We start from the raw sequence: 13355 nt of genomic DNA, 5'->3' as shown, positions 1-13355 counted from the left end.
GGGCAGAAGGTGGAGATGGACGGCTGTCTGAGAGAGCTGGCTGCTCTACGGACTGAAGTGAGAGAACTTAAAGAGTCACACGTGGCACTGAAGGAGAAGGTCAGAATGCTGAGGTGTGACAGAGAGCTGGACACTCCACCAGACAAGCCAGCAGAACAGCCCACCTCAGGCCCGGACCACAACTTCAACACCACAATGAGTTGGACAACACAGGACCCACCTATCCAACAGACCCCACCCCCTCCTAACAGCCCTCCAGTCAGCTCCCCCGATAGCCCTCCTGACAACCCCCCCACATCCACTGAGGACACACAAAAACTAGAGATTGTGCTCCTCATTGAATAAAGTGGCAAATACATTCAAGAGGATAAACTTTTTCACAAACACAAAATGGCTCAACTCTGGCGCCCAAACAGTAGTCATGCCCTGTAGCTGTTGTCAGAGGACAGACTAGGGTCCGACAGCCACATTATCACATTATAATTCACAGAGAGAGAGCCCAGCAAGGAAGGGTGGCCAGGTACACCTCTACAGCTATCCCAAGTTATGCCAGGACACTGACGGACGTCACCCTCAACCGTAGACCCAGGATCTCACACAGGAGCAAAAAATCAACGGACACCCAGCCCAGACCTGCAAGACCCCCCCCCCTCCTGAAGGACCTGCACCGAGAGAACCCATGCCAAGAGAACCAGACCACAGCCACACCACAACCAACTGAGACCACACCAAGCAAACCCTGGCCACACCCTATATTGGCCCCCCATTTCAGACCTATGCCCCTTCTGCCTGCCCCATGCCCCCCGCCCCGTGCCCCCCGCTCCATGCCCCCCGCCCTGTGGCAAGGACCTCAACATGACAGCAAGACATATGCCCAGGCATTGAGAACAGCAACAGGCCCAACCCCCACTATTACACTCGCCCAAGCCTGATCCTGCAACCTAAGAGGTATGTATCAGATGCTCAACATGCTCTGCTCACAGCTACTGTGATGGCCAGGGACTAAACCACAGAAAAACAACACTAGACACTAAACAACACTAGACACGATGGAACACAAAGCTTTTACTATCTCATCCTGGAATATACAAGGTCGGAGGTCATCTGCCTTTAGCCCAAAGAGCAGGAACCCGGACTTCATCAAAGAAATTGGAAATACAGACAATGTCATCCTACAAGAAACCTGGTATAGAGGAGACAGACCCACTGGTTGCCCTCTAGGTTACAGAGAGCTGGTAGTCCCATCCACCAAACTACCAGGTGTGAATAAGGGAGGAGACTCAGGCGGTATGCTAATTTGGTATAAAGCAGAGCGAACCCACTCTATTAAATTAGTCAAAATAGGAACATTTTACATCTGGCTAGAAATTACTAAAGAAATGATCTCAACAGAGAAAAATGTCCTCCTGTGTGCTACCTATATCCCCCCACTAAAATCCCCATACTTTGATGAAGACAGCTTCTCCATCCTAGAGGGGGTCCTTTAACGAGCACTGTCCTTTATGAATCTCACAGGAAGGTTATCCAGCCCAGTTGCTTTGTTTGTGCTCACTTGACACATTGGAAAGAATTTACAACAAAAAAACTGAACAAACTAGAATGCTATTTGGCCCTAAACAGAGAGTACACAGTGGCAGAATACCTGACCACTGTGAATGATCCAAACTTAAGGAAATCTTTGACTATGTACAGACTCAGTGAGCATAGCCTTGCTATTGAGAAAGGCCGCTGTAGGCAGACATGGCTCTCAAGAGAAGACAGGCTATGTGCTCACTGCCCACAAAATGAGGTGGAAACAGCGCTGCACTTCCTAACCACCTGCCCAATGTATGACCATATTAGAGACACATATTTCCCTCAGATTACACAGACCGGCAAAACAATCCCATTTTGATAAACTCCCATATCTATTGGGTGAGATACCACCGTATGCAATCACACCAGCACGATTTGTGACCTGTTGCCACAAGAAAAGGGCAACCAGTTAAGAACCAACACCATTGTAAATTCAACCTACAGTATAATTATGTTAATTTATTTTCCATTTTGTACAGAGATAATATGACATTTGAAATGTATTTATTCTTTTGGAACGTTTGTGAGTTTAATGTTTGGCAGTACAGGTACATCAAAGCTGGGACAGAGATTTAAAAACAGCTTCTTTCTCAAGGCCATCAGACTGTTAAACAGCCATCACTAACTCAGAGAGGCTGCTGCCTACATTGAGACCCAATCATTGGCCACTTTAATAAATGGATCACTAGTCACTTTAAACAATGCCACTTTAAATAATGCCACTTTAATAACGTTTACATATCTTACATTACTCATATCACATGTATATACTGTATTTTATACCATCTACTGCACCTTGCCTATGCCGTTCGGCCATCGCTCATCCATATATTTATATGTACATATTATCATTCACCCCTTTAGATCTGTGTGTATTAAGGAGTTGTTGGGAAATTGTTAGATAACGTGTTAGATATTACTGCACTGTCGTAACTAAGAACTAAGGGCGGGACTAAGGGCAGCAGCGTAGCCTAGTGGTTAGAGCTTTGGACTAGTAATTGAAAGGTTGCAAGTTCAAATCCCCAAGCTGACAAGGTAAAAATCTGTAGTTCAAGGCAGTTAACCCACTGTTTCTAGGCTGTCATTGAAAATAAGAATTAGTTCTTAACTGACTTGCCTAGTTAAGTAAAGGTTAAAAGAAGCATTTTGCTACACTGCTAACCAACATTTTATTTGATGTTTACTGTTCATTTTTTATTCTTTATACCTCTTTTGTTTAAAATCTATTTCACTTGCTTTGAGAATGTAAACATATGTTTCCCATGCCAATAAAGCCCTTAAATTGAATTTGAATTGAGAGAGATCTAGGAAATGTACCATTCATGTTGCTGTCCACTGAACTGAACTGTATCTTTCACATCAGTGTTCAACACAGGTGCCAACCCATTACACGGACCTCAAACAATCTCAACTGTGCGTGTACACAGTTTTACTATACTTGTCAGTAACAAAAGTCCTCACAAGAATAGTAAACCAACTAAAATTATGAGATGAGGATATTTTTCTGATCCTCACTTGTAAAAAGGCTATTTTAGGCTGAGAAGTTTAGGGTTAAGGTTAAAATTTGGGTTAAGATTAGAATTAGGGTTAGGGTTTCAGGTTAGGGGTAAGGGAAAGTATGATTTTTAATGGGAATTAATTGTTCCCCAAAAAGTCCTCACAAGTAAAGTCAGTGTGTGTGTGTGCGTGCTTGCGTGCGTGTGTGTGTGTTAAACTTGGACTGAAATAAAGTGCGTAAATTCCTGAAGGGCGAAAATCTATATATCTGGGATTGGCTAGCTTGCTTTTAACTGTCTGGCAGATCTGATCGTTCTGCGTGCAATCGATGTTTCCTCGATCGACTACACGTTCTTGTTGCTATGCAGGTCCAGAGACGCAGCCAGTCTCCTTGCGAAGCAGCAACGGCGTATTGTCACGACGAAGGGGCTTTTCGTTTCACGTAAATCAACCATTCATTTATTTTTTGTTGAGTTCATATTTACACGAGATTCCGATTCAAATTGTGTTGCTAGTGGTTTAAAACAAGAAAGGACTGTTATAGAAGCTATGTAGAAAATTCAGATAGGATCGTTTCTGGCCCTGTTTGGATTTGTCTTTACCTTCCATCACCACAGGAAGGCGCAGTTGTGTCTAATTTCGTGGGGAAACATCAACACCTCTGGCCTCCATTGATTTCACAGTCCCCGTCTGTCTCTGGACCCCGCAGTGTTCTCCTAAGGTCGGTTAGTGTAGAGTTGGTTTAGCCTGCGTTCGCTTTTCATTCTAACATGTCCGCCAGAGTCCAAATCTGACTGCTTTTTCCTCCACATTTCCCTCCTTCTTGGGGGTTCGAAGGAATTATCCACCACCCCCTCATCCACCACCCCCATTGGATTTGTTTGGAATAAACATAGCTATTTCTTAAGGAATACACCATTCATGTCAATGCTTCAACATGCAGCCCCCGCCGAGAAAGGTGAGTTTTACTGGGCTAGCTAACGTTGTTTCTCTCCAACCCTATCTAGGCATCTAAATTATTTATGTTACATTGTTGCTAGTTAGCCAGCTATCAGTGGGATGTTGACTTTCTAATAACGTTTATATGTAACGTTAAGGTTAGCTACTTAGCTAGCTTGCTATTATTAGCTATGTGAGTTGCACATATTGTAGCTATTTTGTATTCGACTGTCAATTTCAACCCTGGTTGTAGTTATGTTAGGATGCCTAGCCCCCTGGTTGTAGTTATGTTAGGGTACCTAGCCCCCTGGTTGTAGTTATGTTAGTGTTAGGGTGCCTAGCCACCTGGTTGTAGTTATGTTAGGGTACCTAGCCCCCTGGTTGTAGTTATGTTAGGGTACCTAGCCCCCTGGTTGTAGTTATGTTAGTGTTAGGGTGCCTAGCCCCCTGGTTGTAGTTATGTTAGGGTACCTAGCCCCCTGGTTGTAGTTATGTTAGTGTTAGGGTGCCTAGCCCCCTGGTTGTAGTTATGTTAGGGTGCCTAGCCCCCTGGTTGTAGTTATGTTAGTGTTAGGGTGCCTAGCCACCTGGTTGTAGTTATGTTAGGGTACCTAGCCCCCTGGTTGTAGTTATGTTAGGGTACCTAGCCCCCTGGTTGTAGTTATGTTCGTGTTAGGGTGCCTAGCCCCCTGGTTGTAGTTATGTTAGGGTACCTAGCCCCCTGGTTGTAGTTATGTTAGTGTTAGGGTGCCTAGCCCCCTGGTTGTAGTTATGTTAGGGTGCCTAGCCCCCTGGTTGTAGTTATGTTAGGGTGCCTAGCCCCCTGGTTGTAGTTATGTTAGGATGCCTAGCCCCCTGGTTGTAGTTATGTTAGGGTACCTAGCCCCCTGGTTGTAGTTATGTTAGGGTACCTAGCCCCCTGGTTGTAGTTATGTTAGTGTTAGGGTGCCTAGCCCCCTGGTTGTAGTTATGTTAGGGTGCCTAGCCACCTGGTTGTAGTTATGTTAGGGTGCCTAGCCACCTGGTTGTAGTTATGTTAGGGTACCTAGCCCCCTGGTTGTAGTTATGTTAGGGTGCCTAGCCACCTGGTTGTAGTTATGTTAGTGTTAGGGTGCCTAGCCCCCTGGTTGTAGTTATGTTAGGGTGCCTAGCCACCTGGTTGTAGTTATGTTAGGGTACCTAGCCCCCTGGTTGTAGTTATGTTAGGGTGCCTAGCCCCCTGGTTGTAGTTATGTTAGGGTGCCTAGCCCCCTGGTTGTAGTTATGTTAGGGTGCCTAGCCCCCTGGTTGTAGTTATGTTAGGGTGCCTAGCCCCCTAGTTGTAGTTATGTTAGGGTGCCTAGCCACCTGGTTGTAGTTATGTTAGTGTTAGGGTGCCTAGCCCCCTGGTTGTAGTTATGTTAGGGTGCCTAGCCCCCTGGTTGTAGTTATGTTAGGGTGCCTAGCCCCCTGGTTGTAGTTATGTTAGGGTGCCTAGCCCCCTGGTTGTAGTTATGTTAGGGTGCCTAGCCACCTGGTTGTAGTTATGTTAGGGTACCTAGCCCCCTGGTTGTAGTTATGTTAGTGTTAGGGTGCCTAGCCCCCTGGTTGTAGTTATGTTAGGGTGCCTAGCCCCCTGGTTGTAGTTATGTTAGGGTGCCTAGCCAGCTGGTTGTAGTTATGTTAGGGTACCTAGCCCCCTGGTTGTAGTTATGTTAGTGTTAGGGTGCCTAGCCCCCTGGTTGTAGTTATGTTAGGGTGCCTAGCCCCCTGGTTGTAGTTATGTTAGGGTGCCTAGACACCTGGTTGTAGTTATGTTAGGGTGCCTAGCCCCCTGGTTGTAGTTATGTTAGGGTGCCTAGCCCCCTGGTTGTAGTTATGTTAGGGTGCCTAGCCCCCTGGTTGTAGTTATGTTAGTGTTAGGGTGCCTAGCCCCCAGGTTGTAGTTATGTTAGGGTGCCTAGCCACCTGGTTGTAGTTATGTTAGGGTGCCTAGCCACCTGGTTGTAGTTATGTTAGTGTTAGGGTGCCTAGCCCCCTGGTTGTAGTTATGTTAGGGTGCCTAGCCCCCTGGTTGTAGTTATGTTAGGGTGCCTAGCCACCTGGTTGTAGTTATGTTAGGGTACCTAGCCCCCTGGTTTTAGTTATGTTAGTGTTAGGGTGCCTAGCCACCTGGTTGTAGTTATGTTAGGGTGCCTAGCCCCCTGGTTGTAGTTATGTTAGGGTGCCTAGCCCCCTGGTTGTAGTTATGTTAGTGTTAGGGTGCCTAGCCACCTGGTTGTAGTTATGTTAGGGTGCCTAGCCCCCTGGTTGTAGTTATGTTAGGGTGCCTAGCCACCTGGTTGTAGTTATGTTAGGGTGCCTAGCCCCCTGGTTGTAGTTATGTTAGGGTGCCTAGCCACCTGGTTGTAGTTATGTTAGGGTGCCTAGCCACCTGGTTGTAGTTATGTTAGGGTGCCTAGCCCCCTGGTTGTAGTTATGTTAGTGTTAGGGTGCCTAGCCAACTGGTTGTAGTTTAGTTAGGGTTCCTAGCCAACTAGTCACTACGAGCTGTTTGGTCAGCTAGTTAGTTCTGGTTGTGGTGTTGAAGAACCGCTATCTGGTAACTAACCACAGACACTGGCCCCTTCTAACGTTAGGGAAATGTTGAATAGCCCAACAGCTTGTTATAACTAATGTTACTACATCGCTACGGTGGCTGAACAAGTACTGTACACTTCATTATCTTTCTGTTGCAGTTTGTTCCCTTTTCTATAGTTTTAGGTTGTTCAAATCTCTGAAACGTTTTGTTGAGCTAACGAGCAACCTTGTTGACACACTACTTGATGACTTGCTGTTGTCTATCAGTCTGTCCCGTTAACCCACGCGGTTAGATAACAGGCTTCCACAAAGGCATAGCTATAGGCATATCATCTGTAGTGGGACATAGCTAGTTATGATAATGTTTCGAAACAAATTTTAAGTACAGTGATGACGTATAAAACAGGCAAATCATGTTTCTGACAGCTCGGTTGACTTCATCTGGGCTGGAGTAATGTCCGCGGGTTCTGCCCCGTAAAACATAGCTGACCAGAAGATAGGAAGGGGCTCCACAACGCTGTTCCATTAGCTGTTTTTAGCACAGCCTTGCATTGTCTTTTAGTGTATTTTGGACAAAACCTAGCTAGCTAACTGGCATTTTGTTTGCGCCGTTCAGTCAGCTGGAGGAGAAGGAATGTTCCGCTGTGGTCAGTCACGGAAGGGTTACTGTAATGACGCTGTTTGCTATACAAACAGCACCGTGTCTTATTCAGGGTAGCTCATCACAGCTGTCTAGTTAATACCGACAGCCCACACAAAACACGCATAAAACACCGCGCATTTAATTTCCATTCCATAGAGACCGGTAGTCATCCGGTCTCGAACCTTAGTTTCCATCACCGATAATATTCAACGACATGACCTCTGTCGGTAGCTAATACAAGAGGATACTGCAGTAATCCATGGGCCATTGTCTACAGTCTTCCCTTTGTGTGTGTTTGTGTTTTGTGACAACTCTCTGGTACAATGTAGAATATACTGTAACAAAGTGTAGTGTCCCTTTGTCTCTTTCTGACTGCCATTTACCATGTGTGAAATAGTCTGTGTTTCTCTTTCATGCTCTTAGTTATTCCAGAATAGGTGTATGAGAACCAGTTACCGACTTGCAGTACATTGAGCCCAGTTTTCACTTAATTACTGGTTATTCCCTGGTGCTGTTGCTGCTCGTTGTGGGCAGACTGAACATGTCACATCATGTCCTCCCCTTTATGGGTGGGATAGAGAGTACATCTCCCCTCTACCTCCCCATTCTCTATCTCTTTCTCCCTCCTTTATCTTTCCTGTTTCTCCTCGCCCTCACTCTCTCGCTCTTCCCTCGCTCTCTCGCTCTTCCCTTGCTCTCTCGCTCTCTCGCTCTTCTCTCGCTCTTCTCTCGCTCTTCCCTCACTCTCAGTCTCTGTGTCTTCTCTCATTCTCTCTCCTCCCTCTGTCCTTCTTTTCTGTGTTCTTGTATGTGACTGATGAAAGGAGGGATGGAGTGAAGTCACTTTCCCCCGATAAACCCCTCCCTCTCTAACCCTGATAAACCCCTCCATACACCACTCCCTCTCTATCCCTGATAAACCCCTCCATACACCACTCCCTCTCTAACCCTGATAAACCCCTCCATACACCACTCCCTCTCTAACCCTGATAAACCCCTCCATACACCACTCCCTCTCTATCCCTGATAAACCCCTCCATACACCACTCCCTCTCTATCCCTGATAAACCCCTCCATACACCACTCCCTCTCTATCCCTGATAAACACCTCCATACACCACTCCCTCTCTATCCCTGATAAACCCCTCCATACACCACTCCCTCTCTATAACCCTGATAAACCCCTCCATACACCACTCCCTCTCTATAACCCTGATAAACCCCTCCATACACCACTCAATTGAATTTGAGGGGCTTTATTGGCATGGGAAACATGTTTTACATTGCCAAAGCAAGTAAAATAGATAATAAACAAAAGTGAAATAAACAATTAACAGTGAACACTACTCTCACAAAAGTTCCAAAAGAATAAAGACATTTCAAATGTAATATTGTGTGCAAATAGTTAAAGTACAAAAGGGAAAATGAATCAATATAAAAATGGGTTGTATTTCTAATGGTGTTTGTTCTTCACTGGTTGCCCTTTTTTCTTGTAGCAACAGGTCACAAATCTTGCTGCTGTGATGGCACACTGTGGAATTTCACCCAGTAGATATGGGTGTTTATCAAAATTGGGTTTGCTTTCAAATTCTTTGTGGGTCTGTGTAATCTGAGGGAAATATGTCTCTCTAATATGGTCATACGTTTGGCAGGAGGTTAGGAAGTGCAACTCAGTTTCCACCTCATTTTGTGGGCAGTGAGCACATAGCCTGTCTTCTCTTGAGAGCCATGTCTGCCTACGGCGGCCTTTCTCAATAGCAAGGCTACGCTCACTGAGTCTGTACATAGTCAAAGCTTTCCTTAAGTTTGGGTCAGTCACAGTGGGCAGGTATTCTGCCACTGTGTACTCTCTGTTTAGGGCCAAATAGCATTCTAGTTTTCTGTTTTTCTTTCCCATGTGTCAAGGAATTATCTTTTTGTTTGGGTCTAATTGTGTTGCTGTCCTGGGGCTCTGTGTGGTCTGTTTGTGTTTGTGAACAGAGCCTCAGGACCAACTTATTTAGGGGACTGTCTCCAGGTTCATGTCTTTAGGTGATGGCTTTGTTATGGAAGGTTTGGGACTTTTTGCAGAATTCTGCATGCAGTTTAAATTTGGTGTTCGTCCCATTTTGTGAATTGTTAGTTTATGAGTGGACCCCAGACCTCACAACCCTGAAGGGAAATGGGTTCTATAACTGATTGATTCAAGTATTCTAATTGGTATGTTGAATTGTATGTTCCTTTTGATGGCGTAGAATGCCCTTCTTGCCTTGTCTCTCAGATTGTTCACAGCTTTGTGGAAGTTACCTGTGGCGCTGATGTTTAGGCCAAGGTATGTATATTTTTTTGTGTGGTCTAGGGCAACGGTGTCGAGATGGAATTTGTATTTGTGGTCCTGGTGACTGGACCTTTTTTGGATCACCATTATCTTTGTCTTACTGAGATTTACTGTCAGGGCCCAGGTCTGTCAGGGCCCAGGTCTGTCGGGGCCCAGGTCTGTCAGAATCTGTGCAGAAGATCTAGGTGCTGCTGTAGGCCCTCCTTGGTTGGGGACAGAAGCACCAGATCATCAGAAAACAGTAGACATTTGACTTCAGATTCTAGCAGGGTGAGGCCGGGTGCTGCAGAATGTTGTAGTGCCCCTCGCCGATTCGTTGATATACAGGACCAGTTAAAGGTTTGGCCACACCTACTCATTCAAGGGATTTTCTTTTCTTTGGTACTACATTGTAGAGTAATAGTGAAGATGTACACTACCGTTCAAATGGTTTGCGGTCACTTAGAAACGTCCTTGTTTTTGAAAGAAAAGCAAACATTTTGACCAATAAAATAACATCAAATTGATCAGAAATAATTGTAAATGACTATTGTAGCTGGAAACGGCTGATTAAAAAAACAATGGAATATCTACATAATTGCAAAAGGGTTTTCTAATGATCAATTAGCCTTTTAAAATGATAAACTTGGAACACAGGAGTGACGGTTGCTGATAATGGGCCTCTGTACGCCTATATTCCATAACAAATCTGCCGTTTCCAGCTACAGTAGTCATTTACAACGTCTACATTGCATTTCTGATAAATTTTATTATTATAATAATTTTTACCCCCTTTTCTCCCCAATTTCGTGGTATCCAATTCATTGCTACAACTCCTGTACTACGGGCTCGGGAAAGACGAAGGTCGCGAGTCATGTGTCCTCCGAAACACAACCCAACCAAGTTGCACGGCTTCTTAACACAGCGCGATGAGACAAGGATATCCCTACCGGCCAAACCCTCGTTAACCCGGACGACGCTAGGCCAATTGTGCGTCGCCCCATGGACCTCCCGGTCGCTGCCGGCTGCGAAGGAGCCTGGGCTCGAACCCAGAGTCTCTGGTGGCACTGCGATGCTGTGCCTTAGACCACTGCGCCACCCGGGAGGCCCTAATTTGATGTTATTTTAATGGAGAAAAATGACCCCAAAACAGTAAGTTTTTTTTCTTTTTTGGTTTTGTAGTTTTCTATTCAATGCCATTACAGTATCCATTGACTTAGGACTCAATTTGCAGTTCCTATGCCTTCCACTAGATGTCAACAGTCTTTAGAAATTGTTTCTTATAAATGAGGGAGTAAGACCAGTCTGAAGGAGTGGGCGCTGATGTGTCACAGAGCTTTTTTTATGTGCAACCCCGAGGTTGTTTACCTTTTATATTGACGACGTTATTGTCCGGTTTAAATATTATAGATCATTTAGGCTAAAAACAACCTGAGGATTGAATATAAACATCGTTTGACATGTTTCTATGAACTTCACGGATACATTTTTTGATTTTTTTTGTCTGCCTGTTGTGACTGCGTTTGAGCCTGTGGATTACTGAAGAAAACACGTAAACAAAACTGAGGTTTTTGGATATAAAGAGACTTTATCGAACAAAAGGAAGATTTATTGAGTAAATGAATGTCTTGTGAGTGCCTCCATATGAAGATCATCAAATGTAAGGTATTAATTTTATCTCTATTTCTGAGTTTTGTAACGCTTCTGCTTGGCTGGTTAATGTTTGTAATAATTTGTCAACTGGGCTATGTTCTGGGCTAGGTTTGTTCTGGGCTAGGTACGCTTTCACCAAAAAGCATTTTATAAATCTGACACCGTGGTTGAATTAACAAGAAGTTCATCTTTAAACGTATGTAAAATATGTTTTGTTTTCTGAATTTTTATAATGAGCATTTGTGTAATTGAATTTGTCGCTCTGCAATCTCACTGGATGTTGGCCAGATGGGACGCTAGCGTCCCGCATACCCTAGAGAGGTTAACTAGTGATTATTAAGATTGATTGTTTGTTATAAGATAAGTTTAATGCTAGATAGCAACTTACCTTGGCTCCTTGCTGCACTCGCGTAACAGGTTGTCAGCCTGCCACGCAGTCTCCTCGTGTAGTGCAATGTAATCGACCAGAATCGGCGTCCAAAATGCAGATTACCGATTGTTATGAAAACTTGAAATAGGCCCTAATTAACCGGCCATGCCGATTTAATCGGTCACCCTCTAACAAGAACAGCTCAAATCAGCAGAGAGAAACGACACTCCATCATTACATTAAGAGTTCAGTCAATCCAGAAGATGTCAAGAACTTTGAAAGTTTCTTCAAGTGCAGGTGGAAAAAACCATCAAGCGCTATGAGGTAACTGGCTCTCATGAGGACTGCTACAGGAAATGAAGACCCAGAGTTACTTCTGCTGTAGAGGGTAAGTTCATTAGAGTTACCAGCCTCAGATTGCAGCCCAAATAAATGCTTCAGAGTAAACGTAACGGACACATCTCAACATCAACTGTTCAGAGGAGACTGCGTGAATCAGGCCTTCATGGTCAAATTGCTGCAAAGAAACCAATACTGAAGGACACCAATAAGAAGAAGAGACTTGCTTGGGCCAAGAAACACGAGCAATGGACATTAGACTGTTGGAAATATGTCCTTTGGTCTGATGAGTCCATATGTTAGATTTTGGGTTCCAACCGCCGTGTCTCTGTGAGGCACAGAGTAGGTGAACGGATTATCTCTGCATATGTGGTTCCCAACGTAAAGCATGGAGGAGGAGGTGTGGCGGTGTTTTGCTGGTGACACTGTCTGTGATTTTATTTAGAATTCAAGGCACACTTAACCAGCATGGCTTCCACAGCATTCTGTAGCGATATGCCATCCCATCTGGTTTGTGCTTAGTGGGACTCCCATTAGTTTTTCAATATGACAATGACCCAAAACACACCTCCAGGCTGTGTAAGGGCTATTTGACCAAGAAGGAGAGTGATGGAGTGCTGCATCAGATGACCTGGCCTCCACAATCACCCGACCTCAACCCAACTGGGATGAGTTGGGATGAGTTGGACCTAGAGTTACAAAGGGTCGGAAACCTTCTGGTAAATTTCCGTAATTTTACTGGAAATATTCCATGGGAAAGTTAAACCTTGGAATTTGGGGAGTTTTGCTTAAATTCATCAAGTGTTCACTTATAACAGTCAACTTTTTTTAGTGGGATACACAAGGCAATTCTAGGTCTTGTGGCATATTTTGGTTATACTATCCCCAATTTAATGGAATTGTAATCCTCTACGTGCACAGTGCATTCTTCCATCACATGGAAGGCTGATTCTCAAGATCACTAATGAGATGCTATTGAGCCCACACTACTACACTGTCTGAGCCAAGCACTACATGCTTTCTGGTAAGTTTTGATTACAATTCTGGTTGGGGTGAATATATTTTATATGACATACATGGGTAGTGTTAATTCACCTGTTTCCATACAGGTTTCATTTTAAAACATTTATCTTACAAAGGAGTTGTTTAATCTAACTGCTTAACTACTTATCTGTACATTTTTTTACTCATACTTTTCTAATCTTCACAGGAAAATTCCACTGGCACTATCTGATATGTGGAGACATTTCACTGCAGCTAGTGTAGAAGGAAAAGCTGTGTACATTTGCAAATACTGTGCCAAGTCATATGTGAAGAATGCAACAAAGATGCAGAATCATCTGGCCAAGTGCATGAAGTTCCCTCAGCGCTCACAAGCAACCTCTGACAAAAGTGTCTTGCTCGAGCTGTGTATGCAACTGGTTCACCTCTGCTCACAGGCAATGTGTGTTGGAAGAGATTTCTGAATGTTCTTCGCCCAGCAT

General features: G+C 44.4%; 1 protein-coding gene across 4 annotated transcripts in view; it reads left to right on the top strand.

Moving 5' to 3' along the window:
• Window positions 1-3418: 3418 nt before the first annotated feature.
• The window catches only part of fchsd2 (FCH and double SH3 domains 2), a 143303-nt gene continuing 133366 nt past the window's right edge, over window positions 3419-13355 (top strand). For all 4 annotated transcript variants that reach the window (XM_036962137.2, XM_090218910.1, XM_090218909.1 and 1 more), the window contains exon 1: window positions 3419-4030. In XM_036962137.2, the coding sequence (XP_036818032.1) occupies window positions 4010-4030 (21 nt within the window). In that variant the 5' untranslated portion in view covers window positions 3419-4009. The remainder of the gene's footprint in view (window positions 4031-13355) is intronic.

This window comes from Oncorhynchus mykiss, chromosome 24 (assembly GCF_057628025.1).
Source record: "Oncorhynchus mykiss isolate SJ-2025 chromosome 24, ASM5762802v1, whole genome shotgun sequence".
In the NCBI taxonomy this organism is placed as follows: domain Eukaryota; kingdom Metazoa; phylum Chordata; class Actinopteri; order Salmoniformes; family Salmonidae; genus Oncorhynchus; species Oncorhynchus mykiss.
Note: the sequence above shows the minus strand (reverse complement) of the source record. Positions and strands in the feature narration are given on the sequence as shown.